The following is a 25,498-nucleotide window of genomic DNA, read 5'->3' on the forward strand; positions in this document are numbered from 1 at the left end:
AACACAAACATACTGACACTTAAAACGCAATAACTTCACTTTCAATAGATGAAATATCATGAAATTGAGCTGGACAATCGATAAAGATAGCAGATTCTAACGCACCAGTCGACATATAGATGGCGCAACCAGTGGGCGCTGGATTCAAAAAGTCCTGTTTACTTTGGAACGCACTTTCTACATTTTTCAAATTCGCTTCAGTCATTACTCAGAGATCATATTTAGTACTAGAAGATCTATATACATATATCTCCATACAACGACCCATAAGCTTTTTGATCCTATCTAAAATCTTATTTTAGAGACCAAAATTTTAAGTAAACTCTAACTATTTTTAATGCCACCATTTTGCCAAATATGATTTTTTCGGCCGTAGGTCTTTGTACAAATAATATTTTACAGAGAATTTTTTTTGGAATGACAAAGTTCCGAATGGTTATTGAAGATATCAACTAGTCTACAAAATATTTATCTCCCGGTAATATGCTATATTTAAAGTGAGATTTCTTGTATTTTATTTTTTTCGATCACAGATATTTCCAATCTTATTCATTCTAAATTGAACCAGTCGAATTAGTGCTCAAAAAAGATACTAAGCAAAATGTTTTGACAGATAGTTCCTTAAATAAAGTTTTTCGGTAACCAACAAAGATTTTATTAGAGAATAAATATTAGGTCCAGAGTATATTTTATACATATGTATGTATATACGTATATTACATGGAGAGGGAAAATTACCCACTTTTAAATATACATAATTTATACTAGAAAAAAGTTCAATTCCTTAGATCCATCTATTCAACCTAAAAATGGAATTTTAAACAATTTCTATTGGCCATACAATACTACTTTCTTAGTTCCAACCTCAAGTTAAATCGATTACGACAAATATTCGCTACAAAAATACAAGTATACGCAACAATGCAACTCCGATATGTATCATTCGTACATAAATACTCTTCACAACCTTTGCTATCCGGCTCATATTTGATGAGATGACTTACTGAAAAAGGTTTGCGAATAAGTCCTTAGATTTTAATTTACTCAAACAATCATTTAATTTGAAAGTGTTAGCATGCAAATATAAACATACATACGTACCTATGTATGGATGTGTGTACACTCCCACATATGAATGCTAGTATTAAAATCAAAGTCGGATTTCAAAGATGTCTGGACGCATGGCACCCAAAATGTATTTAACTAATAAGTAAAGTGCAAAGTGTATTATGCCTAACAACAAAAATGACACCCTTAGAAAGACTGAAAATTCAAACTACAGCCATAAAAGATATACTCGCATAGTATGTACACATACACAAGTGCGTGCATAAATGATTCGTAAGCGAGAAGAAGTGCATATGCGACTGGGTGCCGCTTACCTCCTCCCACAGATGAAGAAAGTGCTTGTTCATCTTGATAGTTGGCTGCCACACTTGCAGTCGAAACAATAGACCGGGCAAGAACGATTTCGAAGTGCGCTTAGGAGCACACCAACACACAAAATACTCGTAGGCAAATGAGGAAGTGCAACAAGCAAAAGCATTGCAAGGCGCATTTGACCTGTGCTGTCAAGCTGACCACTATCGCTTGCATACGCCAGCACTGGCTACTATTATTCTAAAGTTTATTTATCTATATAAGTTATATATGTGTAATATATTTGTTATAAATCGAAGCACAACCACGATAATGCTAAACTAGTCCAAAGAGGTCTGGTACTAGTTATTTCTTATAAGTATTCGTAATATCGTGGGCGTTATTTCCGTGTTATCAACATTAAGTGATTTAAAAGTACAGTGATTGTCCACCAAAAATCTATATGCTATAGTGGTCCGATCAAACATTTTCCTCGGAGCTTGTAGTGTTACCTTGGACAATATTCTATGCCAAATTTTTGAGAGATATCTCGTCAAGTAAAAAGTTGTCCATACAAGGGCTTGATTTTGATCGATCGAGGGACGAATTCGCGTAAAAATTTTCTGTCTAGATTTTTATTAGTAATCCCATAACTATTTTCCACCAATTTGAAGTTTTATGAAACTATTCCAAATTCTACTGCGATAACGTTAGAATTGTAAAACCCCACATACAGTCATACTCATGTGCGTCAGTGCATTCATGACTGGACTGGTATATAATCCAACAAGTGACCACAGGCTATACTGAGCTTAAGTGGCCAAGAAGCCAATATTGAAATTGTCCTTAGCGAAGAACCAACGCCAACACCAAAAACAACAGCACAGCCAACACCGGCTGCCACATACCGACGAAGCCGTTTGTCCCTTCTCAGTGTTAAACTGTAAGCTACTGTTGTTGTTGTGTAGTGTACGTACATTTTCTGTCAGCAGGATTGTAAGGAGCAAAACAGAAGGTTACAAATGACTTAGAATGCATTTAATTTAAACGATCTCACTTGTGGCTACAAAAGCATCAAATAATATACATATACATATCACTCAAGTGACGAACATGAGCATAAGCATACTTACACACACATACATATTTTCAATGTGCGTCCGAGATTATCAGTTGCAAAAACAAAGACAAGGTTGTGGTAAGTTTTACGGGGTAACATCGTCAGCTCGAGTTGATGCCATAAGAAGATTGAGAAGTGTGAATTGAAACAATGTACAAATATAACAAGAGCTCTCGCATATGTTACACCTACATACATACATACATATGTATATATGTAAATACGTATAAGTGCTAGCCTTCAGTAAAAGTTTGTATTTGAGTTTACTAGAAAATTACCCAATAGAGTTAGATAGCGTTGTTGTTGTTTGTATCCATTGAGAATTGATGTTATGACGACATGACTTTGATTTTAAATCTCTTCAATTAATTGTGCAAACCACTGGACAGGGTCAAGTATGTCATCAATACAAGTTGGGAAAGTGTTGATCCTCGCACCAAAGGACGATCGGAATCCCAAGCTGTGGGCGCTTTGCACTCCATTTCTTCTTATAATTAAGGACCATCTGAACTTGAACTGAAAAACAATTTTCAAAACCGGAAATATTTAGTAATTAAAATTTTTCATAAGGCCTAACATGAGGTAACCTTACTGGTGCACGAACAATTGCTTGTCATCGCAAAATCAATCAGTGGGATGAATTTTGAACAATTTTTTTTTTACTTAAAAATTTAAAACTGTTCAGAATTTCGGCGCTAGAATTGTATTTTTAAAAATTTAAAAATAACGAGTGCCTAACTTATCAGGCTTTTCATGTATTTTATATACATACATATGTAGATACATATGTATATTTAGTAAAATTATATGTAAGTTAATATTTATAGTATTTTCGCAAGGCAAATTTTTTAAATTAGATCAGCTATGATATAAACTGTTTATGGCTCCATCCAATCCATAATAAAACTCAATATGATTAAAATAAATGTAAAATATATATTGTTTAAGTATGTTATTAACTCGTAATCGTCGAACAACAATCTAAATTATTGTACCAAAGTCCTCACGTAAACTTAATAAGTTTGATATAAGATAAGATTACCATAGTTGAAGTTAAGCAATCGCCTGTAATAAAATTTATATTTAATAACATATTACTGATTAATAAATAAATAGATTACTCACGAGCATATAAAGGTAAACAAGTTATTAATGACTCTCAGAAATATAAGCCAAGTGCAAGATGTTACACTTACGGCTGATTGAATTTTAAAAAACGTTATTATTGATATTTTTTTTGTGCCGGCGCTCCTAAGGTTCACGTTTTAGATATCGTAACTTTTCGCAGGGGTACTCGGCAGAGATGAGCGAATTTCACCACAGACAAATTTTAACCGTGTTTCACCAGAGTTTTGCAGTAGGGGACTCGAATATAGCAGAATTGAGCATTTTCGGTGTTAAATGAGAAATATAATGCTAATTTCAATGTAAAGAAATGTACGCCTTCAAATTCGTTTATCTTCTATGCGCAACCGCCTCGGCATATAATTTATAGATGATCGGTATACATTTGGTATCAAAGCATATACTTATAGCGGGATTCTGTAACCAGTCTCTAGTCTCTATTTGAGACATTTTGAGGCAAAGTCTCAATTTGAGGCTAGTTACTATTCACTAAACAGTCTCTAGCGTTAGTCTCAAAATATTGAGACCTGGTAGTTAGCAGGTCACAAAACTAAAAAGAACTCTTGTCTGCCATTTTGAATATACAGAATAGAGATCATCATAGGTATTAATCGATTGTCGTTTCTTTATATTTTGTAAGCAACTCAAACACGAAAAGTTTAAAAATAAATCAATTTTACATAAATTTCGTAAATATTATGAAACAAAGTCAACATATATTTTTATTTTCATTGATAATTATGTTTTTTGACTATGTTATAGAAAATTTAATATTTGTTATCGACATATTCATTTTCATTCAAGGGTAAAAACATCTCTGAATAATGAAATGTAATAGATTTTGTGACTGTCACTTACAGAATAGCAATATCATCTCAAGTCTCAAAAATTGTCTCTAACTTAAAATCTCAAATTTAGAGACTTGAGACTGTCTCAAGTTACAGAATCGCACGGTTAGTATATGTATAAGTATTAAGGTGGGCCAAAAAAAAATTTTTATTTTTTTTTTCTTAGTTACCATGAAAATCTCATCCGACATGACTAAAAACAAGCTCTGGTAAGACCTGAGCTCTTAATATTAATATTAAGAGATGCCTCATCGACATTTTCGAGTTCCCATATAAATAACACAGGAAATTTTGTTTTTTTTGTTCGGAGTTTTAATGTACACAAACAAATAATTGGTAAGTGTGGATCAACACTTATTCTTATAGGAAATTTAACGATCTACAAAAAAGGTCTAGAACATTTTTTGGCTGAGTCAACTCATTCAAAGTTATTCGTAGTTAAAGTCCAACAAAAAATTATAAAAAATGATTTCCACAATTTTTCATCTTACAGTAGAGGCCCGCTAATCCGGACACGGCCTAATCCGGATTCCACTGATCCGGACAGGGTTTTTTCTATCCGTATTCTCTAATCCGGATCGCATGTTTATTATTCACTACATTCGCTTTTATGCTTTATTGTTTTAAGTTTTTTGTTTTTTTTTTGGAACATACATATGTATTATTTGTTACAATAAACAAACAGAAATTTATAAATACTTTTTCTTAATACATAGTTCTAATATGTCTTTGGTAATCCGGATTCCCTTATATTCCGGATAGGGGCTGGTTTTAATTGATCCGGATTAGCGGGCCTCTACTGTATATTACAAATTGATGGCTAAGAAGCATAAAAAATCATATTTTTCGTAAAGCTTATCGAGTGTTTAGCGATGTAACCATAGAATTTTCAAAAAATATCGATAATCGTTTAATAAAATCAATTTTTTAAGTACTTAATTTAAACAAAAACTTTGAACTCCACTCTGTGTGAGTGATGACTTAGAAACCTTAATCGTTGCCTGAAAAAATAATGTGTCCTATTTGCTCCTGACTCTCGGGAAATGTAAATTAATAAGAGCCATTTTCAGTAATTTTTCGATTGCATTACAACTTTTTATTTCATATCTCTCACATATTGTTTATTTCAAAATTAAACTAAAGTCTTTCTTGTTACAATCGGGAAATTTTTGTCGGTGATTTTTAACAACTTGCAATAAATATTGCAATTGTTCTTCATTTTTAGTAAGACATTTGTTGTACTCCTCTATTAAAGCAACACCTCTTTCTGCTACATCATTGACCACGCTGAGACGCTTAAAAAATTCCTGATTCTCTTGATAGCTTTCATCCTGTGACCAAGATTCCACATTTTTGTCAAGGAAGTCAGTAGGTAAATCGAATGTTTGAAATATCTGATTGACTTTTTCGAAATAAAGTCACTCAGATCTACTGATAAGAATTGGTCTGAATTTCCTGGCTCAATTTCAATTTTTTTTTTTGGATCAGTGTTTATTTCTTTTTTATACAAAGCTTGAAGGCAAAGGAAGGAAAGGAGTAGCGTTTTTGGCTGTTCCTGCCTGAGAATGTAAAGTATAGACAGAGAACATAAAAACATAGAGAAGGTGCAGGTTCGACAGCGAACATTTGTTAGATTTTGTGCAAGGAATTCGCCGCATTTGTTAACATTGTAGGTCGGAATTCGCCTCGCAATTTTAACATTGCTTACAATTCTCTCACATATTCTAACCGAGAATATGAAGAGACAGAAATATTTGTATTTACGGCATATGATGACAAGGCATACATATATGCCGAAGCAGAGAATATGAAGAGACTCCCAACGAAGAATTTCGTTTTGTTTGTTTATATTTTGTTTCATTTGTTTCACATAATATACTATTCTAATAAATATTTTTATATTATATTTCCTACTAATAGAAATTAAATTTATCACAACAATATATACATATGTATGTATGTATGTATGTATGCATGTATGTACATCTTCTATCATATTAATCTTATGTCTCTGCACATGCTCATATCATAATCTTATTATGTATGTATACTTATGTACGCATGTGCGCATTCAGAAATTCAAATCATGATTTTATCACATATCAATATAATGTATTACATGCGCGCGCATTAATTTGCATGTTCATATACATATATGTATTTATATGTACATCTGTATATTTGTATACACTTCCGAACAACTAATGCATAAGCATACAAACATACATATGCGTACACATGTGAATATGTCACCAACAAAAAATTGAAGCATTGTGCCACAAAAACAACAATTGCCTAAATAGCATAAGCACCACAAGTCAATATGGGCAAATTGGCGAGGAACAAATGTAGTAAATCTTACAACAAAAACATTTTCATTCATAAACGCAGGCGCAAATTCCACAAGCGACCTCGCTTCATTCATAGAAACAGACGCCGTAACATCTCCCCGAGCATGCCTTCGCCTACAAGCGTCTTTTCGCGACGATGGCAAAAGCTAAAAATCATAAATTGAACAACTTTCTGATGCTTCTTCACAGAAAGAAGTGACAAAAGTGGCAACATAGCCGTTGTCGATTTACAATATTTGTCTAAAATATTTTTCCGTGACTCGCAAAAATCTGCGTCGATATGTATGCACACTCATACATCTTCATACATATTTACGCTGGTTTGTAGGCGGTTGGTTTGTACAGCGGCAAGGGAAGCGGTGACAATTGGCGGCCATTCGTTTATTTTTTTCGGCACAGCTTGGATTTTCTATCATCACATAAGTGCTGAACCAATGAGCGCGACAAATATTAGAATACACACGTTCTTAGGGACACAGTTATTGAGCCAGCTGCACAACTATATAACTGTGTCCATAAGAACGTGTGTATTTTAATATTTGACAGATGTCGCTTGCAGTCTGTCGTGCTCAATTTGTTCAGCACTTGACTCTTTGACAAAACGCAAGTTTCGGCCATTGGTTGACCGTGACAACGGAGATACGAAAGAAGCGTGCGACACTTGATATTATGAATGTATGTACATATGTATATGGCTCACATTTGCTTTCGTAAACATACAGACAAATGTGCCAAAGAAATAATATATGTACATATGCATGTGTCATAGAAATTCTATTGGTACAAATATGGAAATGATAACGAAATAATGCGAAAATGCAAATTTCATGAAGGTCATTAATTTTTTTGAAGAAATGAAAGGAATGAATGAAGTGTTTATATGAGCACATTTAAGTTCATTTTATAATAGTCGAAATTAATATAATTTTTGAAATAATAATTTAATGGAAATTATTTTTTATCTAATTTTTTAAGATTTTGTAAAAAACTAAAATTTTTACAATTTTTCTGAAAAAAATGGTTCATATGATACAAGATCACGCATAAGTATGTGTCTCAGAGAATGCTTATTTACATTCGTTTTGTGACTTTGCATATTTTTCTTCCAAGCATTTCTCTTTATACATTCTCGCATGAATTCAGTCGTTTTACATATATATTGACGTAGCCCCACAAAAAATAGTCTAAAGGCGTTAAATCGCATGATCTTGGTGGCCAACTGCCCATGCATCCCGAAAAATGCACTGTTTGGTGTGGTTTGTACGCTGGTGGAATCATTGGACCGTATTTTTTCAAAGATGCTGTTGGACGCAACGTTACGGTGAATGGCGATCGCTATCGTTCGATGCTAACAAACTTTTTGTTGCCAANAATGGAAGAACTGAACTTGGTTGACATGTGGTTTCAACAAGATGGCGCTACATGCCACACAGCTCGCGATTCTATGGCCATTTTGAGGGAAAACTTCGGAGAACAATTCATCTCAAGAAATGGACCCGTAAGTTGGCCACCAAGATCATGCGATTTAACGCCTTTAGACTATTTTTTGTGGGGCTACGTCAAGTCTAAAGTCTACAGAAATAAGCCAGCAACTATTCCAGCTTTGGAAGACAACATTTCCGAAGAAATTCGGGCTATTCCGGCCGAAATGCTCGAAAAAGTTGCCCAAAATTGGACTTTCCGAATGGATCACCTAAGACGCAGCCGCGGTCAACATTTAAATGAAATTATCTTCAAAAAGTAAATGTCATGAACCAATCTAACGTTTCAAATAAAGAACCGATGAGATTTTGCAAATTTTATGCGTTTTTTTTTTAAAAAAAGTTATCAAGCTCTTAAAAAATCACCCGATATATTGCAGCATGATCGTCGTTTTGAGACATCGTAATAACGCAGCGAGTTTCGGCTTCTTAGTTTGTTCACTTTGTTCACTTGTTCACTTGTACACCTTGTTCACTCACTAAGTTCTAAAACACAACTGAGGAAGGAATCTTTCTGTGCTTGCCACCGAACCACGCTCGACGACAGCGACGCCACGCTTTCGTCCCGCTGTCGTCCCGCTAAAACGGTACACCTTGAAGAGACGACATGCAGACAACCACACTCGATGGTGGCGTCGCCACGCTGTCGCCCTGCTAAAGCGGTACTTCCTGAAGCGACAACCAATCACAGCACAATTAACGGCTGATGCAATTATGAGGAACTTAGTCTTCTAATGAAATTCCCTAAACTGTATACACATACACTCACACACGCATACCAATATCCACACACTATTAGGGTGCGCCGACACGGCCATCCTGACCAATACACGACCTCGTGCTAGTTTACTAAAGATGCTTTGTTGCCAATTAGCCAACTTATAAAGTTTATTCAATTATAACTTCTAAACTATCATTATATATCATTATATTATCATTAACCATTCAGGTTTCACATTATGTTATCTAATGCGCCACACGCCATGATCAAAACAATTGTTTTGCACTTGTGCTTGCATTATAATTACAGATTTCATTATTATTACAATTTTCATTATTAGCCCTGAAGTCACCTGTATTGTCTCTTTGAACTTTCAACTTTCTTTGTTACTGTCTCTTTCAACAGTGTCTTTCTAAACTTCTTCATTACTGTCTCTTTCAACAGTGTCTTTTTCAACTTCTTCATTACTGTCTCTTTCAACAGTGTCTTTTCAACTTCTTCATTACTGTCTCTTTCAACAGTGTCTTTTTCAACTTCTTTATTAGTGCCTCGTACCAATTCTCTTTCATTTGGGCTAAGCCTATATGGTCTTCTTTGAACAATTTTTCTTGGGTTTACTGATTCAATTTTCATTTCACCCGGAATAACTCTACTCGAAGGAATTCCCTTAATAAAAGATTTTGAATATTTTTCCAATAAATTTTGTAATTTATCTCTATCTTCCCCAACAAGATCAGTGTTTAATTCACAAAATTTCTCATCATTTGAACAATAGCTTACAGTTTTTGATCTAATAATTTCGAATTTTCCTGATGATATTATAACATTAAACCCATTTTTCAAATATTCATTGTCCAAAACATGAAAAAAAATGTCAGTGTAGGGTGGACTAATTTTTACGTTGCTAAGTATCTGCAATGTGCTACATATGCCGTCACTACCAATACCCTTTAACATCACAACATTGTTAATTCTCTTATCAACTAATTTGATACTTATCTTTTGTTTTATTAATGAACATTCCGCTCCAGAGTCGAATGTTGTTATAGACGTCTGACCATGATGAATCATCTCTCCTTTGGGCTCAACAACTTCGCATAGCTCCACTCTTTTCATTTGGTGTGTATCCTTGATCTTTTCCATTTTGAACTTACTGCAATGTGTTGAAATATGACCAAGTTCACCACACTTAAAGCAGGTTACATTCCCTTTTTTTTTTGCTGGTGGCCAAATGCACTCCTTCCGCTGCTATTCATAACATGTACAAAGGATGATCTTGATGCTGTCTAGCTCGACATTCCATCCTCTTGTGGTCTAATCTTCCACAGAAATGACATTTGATTGTTGAAAGTTTCGGACGCTTTATGTCAGGTGAAGACATTTCTTCTTGCAGATTTTTCTTCCTTTTGGTAAACGTGAATGCTTTAAGCTCGGTTTGTAATTGACTTCTGGTGCGCATATTTGAAGTAAAATAGGTGCTGCGATCTGTTATCAACATGAACCATCTTCGCAAGAGTCACAAAAACTGCAATTTCCTCCACGCCCATGTCGCGCCATTTTGTGATAAGTGACGTCATCATACGACTAGCATAATTGGAGAGGCATTCGCCATGGGTCGGACAATTAGCTAACATTGACAGAAACATTGCCGCTGGCGTTTCTACACTGCCAAAAGGCTGCATGAAAAGTTCTTTAAATTCGTCCCAAGTTATGTCAGGATAACATATTTGAGAAAGCCACTGCGACGCACTGCCTTCCAACGATGCACTCCAGGCCATCACCAACGCGCTGCCTTTTACGGTATTTTCTGCCAAAATTATACTTGATGTAGAACACCACGCCGACACTCCGGCGCCACCAAGGTCAGAGTCGAATCTTGAAAGCACAATTATTTTGTTTTTTTTTTTTATCCGCTGCCCGGGCGTCGACGACCGAACGGCCCTGACAAGTTTCAAATGTACAGATCAAATTTCTGTCTCCACTACAATTCGCCATGACCCATCCAATCCGCCAGGTAGCGAGCCGGATCCCACTTCACTAAGTTCTAAAACACAACTGAAGAAGGAATCTTTCTGTGCTTGCCACCGAACCACGCTCGACGACAGCGACGCCACGCTAGAGGTATAGATAAGTAGCATTCTCACTTACGGAGGTCCATGAGGGAAAAACGACTCTCTCTTACAGAGGGGTCCTGGCTATAACTCTCACTTATAGAGTTTTCTTACTAATTCAGTTCTCACTTACCCAGGTTTGACTGTATGTGTATTTACGTCATATGATGACATAGCATGTATGCCCAAACAGGAATATTGAAGAAAAATAAGTTCTTTGATATTCCATTTTTAACAGCGAAAAATGTGTACAAATACAGCTCTCTCACATACTCAAGAATAATGCATACACAACATACATATTTACATATATGCGTTCACATGCAGATATGTCACCCACAAAAATTACAAATATTGTTCTACAAAAACAACAATCGTTTCAAATAGCATCAGCAGCGTCACAAGTCAATAGGCATGGTAGCCAAATAGTCGATTCCCAAATTTGTAGAAAACACACAACAACAACTTTTTCATTCACGAACGCAAGCGCACTTTCAACTGGCAAACTCGCTTCATTCATAAAAACAAACTCCATTACATCTCCCCGAGCATGCCTTTGCCTACAAGCGTCTTTACGCGACGATGGCAAAAGCTAAAAATCACAAATTGAACAACTTCCTGACTCGCAAAACGCAGAAAAACACGGAGTGACAAAAGTGGCAACATAGCAGTTGTCGATTTATAATATTTGTCAATTCTAAAATAATTTTCCGTAGCTCGCAAAAATCTGCGTCGATATGTATAAATTATTCATCCTTCCACTTAAACGTGGAAAAAAACAAATTTTTTTAAAGTTTGATTATGTTTTATTGAACTCTACTTTTCGACTACTTAATACTAACAATTATATCTTACTTTATACCTATCAATAATTTATGGTCACATTGCACTTCAATGTGACCGTATAAAACTCGGCTGCGCTGTCGTTGTAACTCTGCTGTGGTGTTGTTGTTAATTTTCGCAATTTGTTATTTTGCGTTTCCTGTTGTTGAATTAATGCAGACATGTCGTGAGCAGTCTTAGTTTATTAATTTTATTTGAACTTTGTGTTTTTATTCGCTTGTGTTTCCGTGCTTGTATTATTGCTGTGTCAGAGAATGTAAAGTATAGAGAAGGTGCAGGTTCGACTGCGAACATTTGATAGATTCAGATGGAGGAATTCGCCGCATTTGTTAACATTGTAGGTCGGAATTCGCCTCGCAATTTTAACATTTTTAACAGCTCTCAGCATACATATATGCCAAAGCAGATAATATGAAGAGAATTAAATATATTAACATGCCCATGACGATTTTCGTTTTGCTTGTTTATATTTTATTTCATTTTGAAGAGCGAAAAATGTGTACAAAACACACCTCTCACACAGAGAACATAAACAAATTTTTTATGTTCTTGTCTCACATGCACATGAATATGAAGAGACATAAATATATGTATGCATGCTCCTTATGCTGCTCCCAACAACAGCATTGTGATATTTTCATGTTTCAATTTTTCTTTCAACTTGGGAATCGCAATGTATGCAAATATGTATGCCTTTGCGTTTTGCCGTCGGCAATTCAATATTGACATGTAAACATAATTATGATATGAGTTTATTTTGTACGAATGCATGCATAGTAAAATTTATAGTCAATTTGGACTTGCATATTTAATAATTTTCTTTGATTTTTACATAATACACTATTCTAATAAATATTTGTATATTATATTATATTTCCTACTAATAGAAATTAAATTTATCACAACAATATATACATATGTATGTATGTATGTATGTATGCATGTATGTACATCTTCTATCATATTAATCTTATGTCTCTGCACATGCTCATATCATAATCTTATTATGTATGTATTCGCATGTGCGCATTCAGAAATTCAAATCATGATTTTATCACTTATCAATATAATATATTACATGCGCGCGCATTGATCTGCATGTTCATACATTCATATATACTTACTATATGTACATATATTTGCATACACTTCCGAACAACTAATGCATAAGCATACAAACATACATATGCGTACACATGTGAATATGTCACCAACAAAAAATTGAAGCATTGCTCTACAAGAACAACAATTGTCTAAATAGCAACAGCACCACAAGTCAATATGGCTGCCAAATTGGCGAAGTTCAAATGTAGTAAATTTTACAACAAAAACGATTTCATTCATAAACGCAGGCGCAAATTCCACAAGCGACCTCGCTTCATTCATAAAAACAGACGCCGTAACATCTCCCCGAGCATGCCTTCGCCTACAAGCGTCTTTTCGCGACGATAGCAAAAGCTAAAAATCATAAATTGAACAACTTTCTGATGCTTCTTCACAGAAAGAAGTGACAAAAGTGGCAACATAGCCGTTGTCGATTTACAATATTTGTCTAAAATATTTTTCCGTGACTCGCAAAAATCTGCGTCGATATGTATGCACGCGCATACATCTTCATACATATTTATGCTGGTTTGTTGGCGACGCCTTTCGAGCAGCAAGGGAAGCGGTAACAATCGGCGATCGTTTGTTAGTTTCTTTCGGCACAGCTCGGATTTTCTACCAACAACACAATGCTGTGGCGCTTTACCGTCGCGTCAGTGCTTCGACACATAGAAGTACTGAACACAATGAGCGCGACCGACTGCAAACGAATATATTAGAATACACACGTTCTTAGGGACACAGTTATTGAGCCAGTTGCACAACTATATAACTGTGTCCATAAGAACGTGTGTATTTTAATATTTGACAGATGTCGCTTGCAGTCTGTCGTGCTCAATTTGTTCAGCACTTGACTCTTTGACAAAACGCAAGTTTCGGCCATTGGTTGACCGTGACAACGGAGATACGAAAGAAGCGTGCGACACTTGATATTATGAATGTATGTACATATGTATATGGCTCACATTTGCTTTCGTAAACATACAGACAGATGTGCCAAAGAAATAATATATGTACATATGCATGTGTCATAGAAATTCTATTGGTACAAATATGGAAATGATAACGAAATAATGCGAAAATGCAAATTTCATGAAGGTCATTAATTTTTTTTGAAGAAATGAAAGGAATGAATAAAGTGTTTATATGAGCACATTTAAGTTCATTTTATAATAGTCGAAATTAATATAATTTTTGAAATAATAATTTAATGGAAATTATTTTTTATCTAATTTTTTAAGATTTTGTAAAAAACTAAAATTTTTACAATTTTTCTGAAAAAATGGTTCATATGATACAAGATCACGCATAAGTATGTGTCTCAGAGAATGCTTATTTACATTCGTTTTGTCACTTTGCATATTTTTCTTCCAAGCATTTCTCTTTATACATTCTCGCATGAATTCAGTCGTTTTACATATATTTCTGCCATTGCACGTGCTCAATTCTGCTAAATAGCAGCGAGAGTGGTGAAATTCCGTGTCACAATCTTATAAGCTCTGTTCAGACAGAGAACGTAAAGTATATTTTAAGTTCTCTGGATAGACGTTCTCTGTCTATATTATACGTTCTCTGTTCTCTGTCTGTGATAAACGTTCTCTGTCTCTGATATACGTTCTCTGTCTCTGATATACGTTCTCTGGTCAAGCTTAGTAAAGTCATCAACCCAAATGGTAGGCGTCAAGGAAAAGACATAAAAAGCTACTACAGGGACGGCGAATATAATTGACACAAAAGTTATGGAAAATATAGCCAGTCGATTGTTTTCTAAAGGAGTCTCAAAAAAACAAACTTAATATTTGTTGGACCAAATCTAATATTTGCTAGATTTGATTCGGGGTCTGGTATTTTCTTTTTTATGCAAATAGTCGCAAAAATCTGCTTACTGCATAGGTCATGGAACAAAAATGAGAATGGGAAACAGAGTCTACAAAACACTTCCATAAAGTAGATGCAATTTTCACTTTTATGTATGTATGTAAGTATATTGTTACAAATAATCTTTCAGTAATGCAACATACTAGTCAGCAAATATGGTACGACCGAAGTCACACTACACCAAAAAGCAGGAATTTTCCAATTGGATCGGTATTGTAACGACAGATTTTGTTTAATGCTTCATGTACTTCCTTCAAACATTGTATCCACTTTTGGATATATTTTTTGAGTAATACTATATCAATTTGACTAATTTTGAATAAAACCGGAAAAACATTAAAATAATAATTAAATAATTAAAATAATAATTATAATAATTAATAGTAGCAATAAAAATTATACTGTCTACCGACTAGAGATATGGACAGAGCAGCACCAAACAAACATTTTTTGTAACCGAGTGTAATGAGCTACTATAAGACTGGTATATTTATGATCAAACTCTGACAATTGACTTCTCGTGTAACAATATCAAGGGAAAAACTACCACTTGCTCGAATGGAACGGAGACGGTCCGTTGGTATGCTTCAGTATGGTTCAAACTAGTTGCTAAGTAATTTATAACTCGTTGATTTTTCGCATTCATTCATAGAAGTCGGTGAGATGGAAAAAGTCGGTGCACGTGCAACGAATACACAAATTTTCTCCCACTCAATACATACATATGCATATACAAAAACATACATATGGATACGTATGTATATATGTGTATCTATGTTCACGCTCTTTCTAGTAAAAGTGCATGATTTTCTTCTTCCCAACTGCGATTGTTGAGTTCGCAATCCACCACCACTAATACCGCTTATCTTTCGGCATAATCTTTTCGCTATCAGGCAGGCAGTTCCCGGCAACGATCGGTGCTGTGGAGAGAATTCAAAGCCTGAAAATCTCATCTAACGCCGTTTGAGTATATGTTGCTGGTGAAGAGTAAAACGCTCAGTTGAAGCATGAAGTTCGGCGTAAGCGTACATAAAATATTCATTTCTTAAATAATTTAAATTTCGAATCGGGCAGATAAATCAAGGGCAATGCAATATAAGCGACGCGACACTTTATCGCAAAGAAAAAATTAAAACAGTACAATTAATAAAGTGAAATAGAACTCTTATCAAGCATTAAAAAATATTTGTCTACAATATATCAATAGATTTGTATTAGTAAATAATTTAAATAAAATACAGCTTGGCATTAGTTGGAATAAATTAATAGTACGTTAAGCACTAAAATTAAACTCAGCGCTGCATTGAAGTTCATTACTTAAGGAATTCGATCAAAATCGGATTTGTGAACGTGTAATTTAAAAATTCATGACTCTGAAGGATTTGGAAGTAATAGTTAGTGAGCTAAGGGTAATTGAAAACGGATCCAACAAAATGATGTCCAGAACCTTCAGGTACGTTTGGAAAATGGCGACGAATATGTGAAATGCATATGTATGTGTAACGATGTTAAACCATCTTTTTGGATTTTTGTGAAAAGAATATCTGTTAAAGATGTAATTGAGACCATTTTAAGAATTCAGTTAACTTGAGCGACACTTTAAAGAATTCTATCACGTTAGAAATATGCCGAACTCAAGTGTTATCGGTTTGCTTGATTATTTAAACCACTTATGGCCGATTGTGTTCAATCACTCATTCCTACCTAGTTATTTTATGACGTAAGTATCGCGTGTTTTCCTTAGCTAGACTCCAAAGGTTACCACTTGAAGTTTCTAGAACACATTCTTTGAACTCATGATGAGTTTGTAGTAGATTCCTTACATTCTTAAGATGTTACTCATTTGGATTTTATTTTACATATGTACATACATACATACATATGTCCAGCAATGCAAATGGGTCTGGCAGTGAACGAGGGCAAGACGAAATATCTCCTGTCATCAAACAAACAGTCGTCGCACTCTCGACTTGGCACTCACGTCACTGTTGACAGTCATAACTTTGAAGTCGTAGATAATTTCGTCTATCTTAGAACCAGCGTAAACACCACCAACAATGTCAGCCTAGAAATCCAACGCAGGATAACTCTTGCCAACAGGTGCTACTTCGGACTGAGTAGGCAATTGAGATGCAAAGTCCTCTCTCGACAAACAAAAACCAAACTCTATAAGTCTCAGAGGCTTGGACGATGTCAACTACTGATGAGTCGACGTTGCGAGTTTTCGAGAGAAAAGTTCTGCGAAAGATTTATGGTCATTTGCGCGTTGGCCACGGCGAATATCGCATTCGATGGATAGATGAGCTGTATGAGATATATGACGACATTGACATAGTTCAACGAATTAAAAGACAGCGGCTGCGCTGGCTAGGACGAAAACACTTCACCTCTGAAAGTATTCGACGCTGTACCCGCCGGGGGAAGCAGAGAAAGAGGAAGACCTCCCCTCCTTTAGAAGGACCAGGTGGAGAAGGACCTGGCTACGCTTGGAATATCCAATTGGCGCCACGTAGCGAAAAGAAGAAACGACTGGCGCGCTGTTGTTAACTCGGCTATAATCGCGTAAGCGGTGTCTACGCAAATTAGGAAGAAGAAGACATATGTACATACATACATAGTATATACGTAGACTATATTTTAATATTATTATTACGTATATTCGTTTTCGCTAAAAATATTTTGCTTAGCCACAAAATAATAGAATTCATGAGAAATAATGAGGTATAAAACGATATTTGAATCAATTCCGAGCAGATCTGAACAATTTGTTCGAAGTCGTCACTTGCTTTGGACAATGAGCTATGCCAAATTTAGTGAAAATACCTTGCAAAGTAAAAAAAAACTTTATAGGATCTTAAGTTTGTTGTATCCTAATATAATCGGCAAATTTATGCGTTGGAATTTGTAAACCTCCTTTCTTAAGTTGATGAAAGCTACTTCTCTTAAAACCTTCTAGCGTAAGGTAGTCTTTCTTCCTGTTAATCAAACATAATGTACCAGAAGGTAACAATTCATAAAATATTTCATGGTACAAAATTATTGTCGGATGCAAAGCCAAGAAGAAATATGAAATTAAGAACCAGGGATGAAGTCTCTCGAATTTACCAATTTTGTCGACTATTTTCGTGATATGTCAAATATGGAATGTTTTAGGTTATTTGCCATATTTTTTGTGTACTTTTTAGGTTTCCCGTTACATAGAAATATTCATAAACTGCAAGCGATCTTCAAATGGTTATGTGAAGTACTATATTTTGATGGTGGAAACAGGAAGGGCCACTTTTACTACATTTCCATTAATGAAAATGAATTAATATTGGAAGGGATATGGATCCAAAGATATTGATAATATGAAGATTCTCAATCACCATACTCAACAAAAGTTATTACTGAATATCTAGTACTTCCAATGGGTTCAAATATTTTTTTAAGAATAACCAATACAATAACTCTAAGAGTGAAGCACAAAAAATGTCTCAGGGTATAATTGGGTACCCTGCTAACTTAGTAACAGTGAATCAACAAAGTTTTTTTATTAAAATTTTTTCCAAGGTGTCTTCTATTTATTTTTTAGCTTTGTTTTTTTTTCATTAAGTAAATATGAATTTATGTATTATGATGTATAAGCGCTCAAGGAATGTCGCTTCTACAAGCAGCAGCTACTCGTTAACTCACTTGTAAACACACACCGTACAAAGTACAAAACTTAGGTACGAATAAAAATATTTATGATAGCAAAAAGTAAAAGAGAATCCGAAGATATCGACGCACACTCTGAAACATTAAAGAAACGAAAAAAGTTATATACACGTATTATATACATACATACATACATACATACATACATATGTTCCATACACTTGAGTTTTATCAGCCGATTTAATATTTTGGTTTTTCAATATTTTTTATGCACACATATTTTTATAGCGCCTAGCTACAATAAAATGCGTTTAAAAGCATAATTGCCAATGCCCCGTACTCAAGTGATATTTTATAATAATCTCGTGTCTCTCTCTTCCCTTCACAAATATTTGCAGATACTTCAAATTGATGTATATTGTGGCGGGTATTTTAATGAGCAATGAAAAAGTTTGCGAATCTGTTGATAAAATGCAAATCACGCCACGTGTTGAGGTAAAAGAGATTCTACAGCCGAAGAAAGTCTATAAAGGTGTCGAGAAAGCGTCGAGGAATTGGTTTCGCAGCTCCTACTGTTATATAGTTAGCGGCATTAAGCAGCGCGTATCGCCATTGTTGAGCATCTTCAATATTTGGACCATACCCAACTACTTGGTGGAGTGCTCGGCGAATTTTATCAGCAAACAATTCATCGGCAACGATTGTGATATGATTTACAATAGATAAATCGATTAAGGGATATGTAGTCGCTAGTTAAAATTAGTGTATAAGATTTGCTAAAATAGATTGTCTAGAAAAATGATTTCAAACACTAAATATTTCGAAACTCGAAGACTTGCAGAAGATCATGCTTCTGCAGGTGCTTATATTATAAACAAATAACTGTAGTTCTAATCTAGTATTAAGATCGAAACATTAGCTAAACGTATACGAGCGAATACACAATTTTTCTCATATTTGATAAGAAGTTTTACTGACACCATTTCATTATGAATATTTACCATAACTATGCGAATAAGTTTAAGCGCATTTATAATATTTTGTGTAGTTTAACTTTATTACTGTAAAACATTCACATACAGACGGAAATTTTTTAATAAATTTTGATATACATACATACATCCATTTCTTGAGTGTTCATTTTTTTAGTTTTTATGTTCAAAATAAATTTTTTTTTAGTTTTAATATCAATATTTATTCTTCAGAATTTGTTCCAGGGTCCAGCAGTTTCGGCATTTCGTCATCATCTCATAATACTTCAATCCTCTATTCACCAACCGAGTGCTGCGAGTTATCTGAATTATCTGGACTTACCGAGCTGCCGGGCGTTCGATCGCCGCGCACATGCAATGTTGTTTGCAACATATTTGCAATGCTGTCCACATCCAATTGTTCATCGTTTGCGGAAATCTTGCGCATTGCCTGACAAACCAGACTCAAATCGCCCTTTAGCTCACTCACAAAAGCGGTTATCTTCTGGGCATTCGAGAGCACCTCGACCTCTTGGGTATAAGGATTGTAGCGCACACCAAAGGGGCGTTGTATGCTATCAGCGAAATTTCTGATAAACGCAAATAGTTGTTTGTATAAATTTATAAATAAATAAAAAAGTATGTGCGTGTATATACCTCATCTGCTCTTTGGCTTCCTCAAATGAATCGGTATAGTAGTAAGCATTTTGATATGAGGTTATGATGCATTCCTCTTGACACGTAACATCCGGATCGAATTTTTTGATTTTCTCTTTAGCGGTTATGGCATGCTGTAATTCAGCTATAGAGCTTAGTAGTCCAGCGCCGTATACCTTGAAAGTGTTATCCTGTTGCTTGCAGAGACCAAATTCCACCGTAAAGAAATATAGCTGGGGGGAAATATTTCTCAATTTATTGTGCTGGTTAAAGTTACAGATAACAAGCAGGAATATGTGGAATAATATTGCTTCCATCCGTAAAAGATGTGATTTTTTCAAACTATTTGATTGATCATCAAGATTGTAACTTTTTTTCTGCTTTGAAGCTTGAAAATTTTAAACAATGGGTTTAAACAAACCATCAGACTCCAGAATTTAGTTCAGTGTTATGTCTGTTCAATTGCCGAGAAATTTCAAGCGTTTCTGAGAAAATACGTTTTGCTATGAAGAATAAGGTTCGCTTTAAATTTAGCAGAACCAAAAAAACCTAAAGATGACTGACGCAATATGGTTTAATTGATTTGTCTGCTATTTAAGAACTAAAAGAAAAGGTATAGACTAAACAATTTTTTAAAATGGGTTTTCAATAAATTTTGAGAAACTGTAACAGCTATATTGTCTTAATAACTCTCCGAACCCTTTCACTTCCCATTTCTTTAACACATGAATAATAATAAAATATTTTAAGAAATTCAAATATAAACCAACCGTTGCCAACTTTTCAATATCTGCATCCGCGGCTCCCAACGAAGCCAAACCGATTTCCTGTGAGAACTGAGCAAAACTTGAATTAGCTAGTAATGGCATATGACCCAGAAGCTCATGACAGCAGTCACTTTATATGAAAAAAATAAAGAAAGTTTCATATTCTAAATAAACTTATCTAACACTGAAGAGCTTACGGTTCAGGCGTATAAAATGGATCCGATGAGTGTCGAATATACTGTGTACAATGGAAAACACGAAAAGCCAAGCCAGACAAAAAATCGCGTGGCGATAAGTAACCAGCAACTGGACGTAGCTGAAATCCCGTCTTACGCTTCAAGTAGTTACTAACATCCTCCAATTGCGGCACATTATCCTCACGGTAACCGCAGTACTTCACCAATTCAGGCCAATTTTCCATATACTCCGGCACAGCGTGCTTGATATAGAGTCGGTGAAGTTCACGGAAGACAGTACCCCTGTATTAAGATAATTGAGCACCAATAAAGTTGTATAAGAATTTTATCTAACATTTGTCTACTATTTTATCACCCATAAACTCAAACTCATACTATGTATATCTTGCGGTTTTATGAAGTTAGCACTACAACAAAAACTTACCAAGTTTTTATCTCCTCCGGTGTGTAGGTCACACGTGGTATTGCATGTCCACTATAGATTTTTTAATAATTGAGTGAATGTAAAGTAAAGTTAAAATAAATATTTTTTGGACGCCTACCTCTTGTAGTTGTTAGCAATAGCGGAAAATGTCTCGCGACGCTTGCGATAGACCGGGTCTTTGAAGCCTGGGTGGTCAGCATCCAGTTCCGAGCCATACATTAGCACATTTTGTGCTTTATCCAAATCGGATATTTTGCGTGGAAACCAGACCATTTCTCCAAAATCTACCAAAGTTAGGAGAGTAAATTATTTTTTTCGTATATAAATAGTGGATTTGTGGCCTACCAAAACTGGAACAGGCTGATAATGATGGCGTTCGTGACATCGGATGTATGGTGGTGTAATTTACAGACTGCACCTCGCGGTTTAACATTTGCAGTACCTTATCCAAACGTCGAGCATCGCATTCCACATCGACGAGAACATCAGCCTTTATGTAAATAAATATTACGAGTGAAAGTGTAAATTATTACTATTAGTACTAGAAAGAAGATAATAGATTTTAAACCTCTTTAAGTTTGATTGGATTATGTATTTGTGAACTATTATAAATAAATACAATTATTTAAAAAAATATTTATAATATTTCTAAAGAAAAATAATAAATGCTGATCACAAAAAATTACAGAAAATCGGAAGTCAATAAATGTTTTCATAAGGAAGGGCTAAGTTCGGGTGTAACCGAACATTTGCTTGAAACAAAGCCAGGGACATACCTTAAGGTGCAAAACCAGAGGGGGGTAGTATCGACCCGATTGTTTTTATTTTTTGCTAACACTCCATACTATTAACACGCCACATACAAATAAAATGTTCCCAGAGGTCCTCACATAGCCTCACCAATCGTATGGCGTAAAGTCATCCGGATGTTAGATATTTGTTATATTAGGGCTATTAGGACTTAGCACAAATATACACAATTATCATTAAAACACGCTCTTTAATTTTCATTGAGATACCTCACATAGTCACCCGGAAGTTCGAAAACCTTTACATTATATATTAGAGGGCTAAAGGAAGTATTTATCCGATTCAACCCATTTTTGTCGGACAGATAAATATACCATTATCAAGAAAGGTTTCTCTGCATTTCAATTACATTTCTCACACATTTACCAATATTTTCGGTAAAAAGTAAACTATAAGTACTGTACATATTCGGTACCTAGGGGCTTGAAGAGTTTTTATTGGATTTGAACAATTTTTCGTTTCAGTAATTTTTAACAGTACCGTTATATGGGTAGTGAGAGGGATTATGACCCGGTGTCATTAATTTTCACACTATCGGTAGGGGTTCTTGTAAGATTTTTCTAGAGAATTTGGTTATTTTATCTTGAACAGTTTGAGGGATATGTAGTTAAAACCTAGTTTTCGAGGTATAAAATTGAAAAGAAGATTCCAATATAGAACAAAAGGTATATAATTTTGGAAAGCATCAAAAATTATAGTAAGAGGAAACGAAGGATAATATAACAAAAATAGAAGCAAAAAAATTTACGGGCGATCCAGGGCGGTGGGAGGAATGGGAGGGGCGTGGTTGTATTTTTAAGGATCAAAAACGGTTTACACGATTTCTGTCAAAACTACAAGTCTTGTAGAAAAAGTTATGCCGAAAAGTTGTAGACAATAAAAAAGTCTAAAACTTTTGTATTAACACCTTTTTCACATAACCTCAAAATCTATGAGAAACAATCAAATCTTCAACTTTTTGGGTTTTTTATCTAATACGAACCAATTCTTTTCCATAATTTGGTGTAAGCTTACCTTTTTATGTTCCAAAGACATAATTTTTTTTTTTAAATATTAATGAGGTTTCCTTTATTTGGAATTAAAATCGAAAAAACTCTAATTTTCAATCAGAAATTCTCACGTCGAAATATTTTTCTAAAAAAGTTTTATTTTTTTTTTTGTACTCTTCAATCTTCTTAGTTACAAACTTTCCAGTTTCAATCGCTAAACTCACCTGATTAGTGGCCTTCTCCAACGGCGATAATTCCAAATGTAGGACATTAATGCCCAGTTCTTGAAATACTTGCAGTGCTCTAGCTAAATTCCCAACTTGATTCTTCAATGTGAAAATTATGGACACTCGATCTCCTGGTGAACTTTGGCGATTCGAATCGCTGAAATCAATACTACCTTTCTCACTGCCACTCTCGGAATTCGAGGTATCCTATAAGGTTTTTTTTTTAAACGAAATAAAGTAGCCTTTTAAGCGTTAAATTTAGAAATCGAAAACGCTTACTAGACTGCGGTGTTCTTTGCGTAACGTATGTAGCGGGCTACCCTGTTTCACAGCCCACTCCTGCTCACCACTACGATAGAGCCAAAGACCCAGCAAACTTTTACCAGAAGCGCTCATTTTAATATAATTTATTTAAATTATTTTTTGCACAATTATCTTTCCTTTTCACAGTGAATTTGTAGAAAGTATGAATTGAATTAAAATCGCTTGTTGTTCAAAGCGAATGCGCGCTTTCGGCACAACTCGTCGGACCGATTTCCGAAAGGATACTGCAAGATCCGCAAGCTGTGCAACGAGCTTTTATAGCCTACATATGGGCAGCGGGATAATGACTGACTATATCCCCGAACTTTCACTTCACCTTCAACTACGAACTGTTCTGCTCGTATTAGCATTTGCCTTTGCTCCCTTCCCACCAGCAGTATCGTCAAAATATTCAACTGAGGCGAGATAGTCGTGCGAACTGACAAACAAACGTGCGTATGCGTGAAGATACATTTACGAGGATATAAAGACTGCAACTGATATTTACACATTGAGTTCTTAGCCCACCCACCGCCCCGCCCTTAGTCGCAGTAGCAACAAGTGAGTATCTACAGTGGCAAATACTCTACAAGTGGCAAGTTGGCGTGCTTAAGTTCTTGTGCTGCAAATATGTATGTATGTGTTTAGTGATATACATATGTATACGAGTATGTTCCTCCTATCTCCCCCTCTATACCACTTAACTAACCGTGTTTGCGTGTTCATACGTTTGTCGTTTGCTAGATATGATTGGCCAAATCATGACACAGTCAGGAGGGCATATTCGACTTGCCACAAGAACACTGTCAAGAGAAAGCCCAGAAGCTGTTCCAGTTGACACTATCTATTGGTGGATGACGTAAAATTGTTGGCCTTTTGCGAAGTTGCATGAGTTAGCAAAAACCAAAATAACAAAAAACAGTCTCGACTCATTTAATTTCAATGAAAGGAAACTTTGTCGTATCTAAATTGTTTTGTTGTTGTCGTTTTTATCCCTTTGCAATCTTCAATTCATTATTTCAAGCGTGGTGGTTCATTTAAAACAGGCTAAGCCTACGAAGCATGTGTATTTTATGCTGATTTTATCTATAAAATAATGCTGGTAATTAATGTTTCAGCCCCTTTAAATGTAAGAAATGAAAAAGAAATCTTCGATGTTGCTTCTTCTGACGTAGAAGAAGTTTCCTTATAAAGTGAGGCAACCAAAAGAAGTCGGTAATTAGTAAATTATGACTAAAGACGCATGCCCCGATTATTTAGTATGCCAGATCTGTACCTTAGTAATATATGATTTGCTGATTGTTGGTTCATTGGATTGTTTTTGAGTATTACCTTTGAGAAAGACAACTTCCTAAATTTAAAATGTTGCTGTTTGCCCAAGTAACTTTCTTTTTTTAGATGTGGCTGGGATAAGTGACTTAATTTTATCAACCAAATTGAGAATTCCATAAATATTAGTTAGCATTTCGAATCTCTAATTAATTTTATGAAAATAGAACACTCGGAAGAATGTCCTTATCGCTTGAATAGCGGTCGAATAATGGAGTATAATAATCTTTAACCTCTAGCCTAC

General features: G+C 35.0%; 2 protein-coding genes across 2 annotated transcripts; one reads left to right on the forward strand and one right to left on the reverse strand.

The window, feature by feature from the left end:
• Positions 1–15,959: 15,959 nt before the first annotated feature.
• Positions 15,960–19,705, forward strand: LOC120778100. Its single transcript, XM_040109803.1, has 2 exons — positions 15,960–16,394; positions 18,979–19,705. Exons 1-2 carry the CDS (start codon positions 16,309–16,311, stop codon positions 19,304–19,306), a joined length of 414 nt encoding a protein of 137 aa, XP_039965737.1. The 5' UTR covers positions 15,960–16,308; the 3' UTR covers positions 19,307–19,705.
• Positions 19,617–24,175, reverse strand: LOC120778099 (tryptophan 5-hydroxylase 1). The gene is made up of 9 exons (XM_040109802.1): positions 23,902–24,175; positions 23,620–23,829; positions 21,942–22,086; positions 21,715–21,880; positions 21,597–21,647; positions 21,173–21,454; positions 20,979–21,105; positions 20,209–20,441; positions 19,617–20,141 (listed from the first exon to the last, which is right to left on the reverse strand). Exons 1-9 carry the CDS (start codon positions 24,016–24,018, stop codon positions 19,847–19,849), a joined length of 1,626 nt encoding a protein of 541 aa, XP_039965736.1. The 5' UTR covers positions 24,019–24,175; the 3' UTR covers positions 19,617–19,846.
• Between the last annotated feature and the right edge of the window lie 1,323 nt (positions 24,176–25,498).

The sequence above is a fragment of the Bactrocera tryoni genome, chromosome 5, assembly GCF_016617805.1.
Source record: "Bactrocera tryoni isolate S06 chromosome 5, CSIRO_BtryS06_freeze2, whole genome shotgun sequence".
Classification (NCBI taxonomy): Eukaryota; Metazoa; Arthropoda; class Insecta; order Diptera; family Tephritidae; genus Bactrocera; species Bactrocera tryoni.

Excerpts from the sequence above, each read along its gene's own strand:
- LOC120778099 (XM_040109802.1), bottom strand. The coding sequence starts at position 24,018 with ATGAGCGCTTCTGGTAAAAGTTTGCTGGGTCTTTGGCTCTATCGTAGT. Across the intron at positions 21,648-21,714 it reads ATTGCTAACAACTACAAGAG|TGGACATGCAATACCACGTG; the intron begins GTAGGCGTCCAA and ends AAAAATCTATAG. Across the intron at positions 21,106-21,172 it reads CCATTTTATACGCCTGAACC|TGACTGCTGTCATGAGCTTC; the intron begins GTAAGCTCTTCA and ends TTTCATATAAAG.
- LOC120778100 (XM_040109803.1), top strand. The coding sequence starts at position 16,309 with ATGACTCTGAAGGATTTGGAAGTAATAGTTAGTGAGCTAAGGGTAATT. Across the intron at positions 16,395-18,978 it reads ATGATGTCCAGAACCTTCAG|ATACTTCAAATTGATGTATA; the intron begins GTACGTTTGGAA and ends AAATATTTGCAG.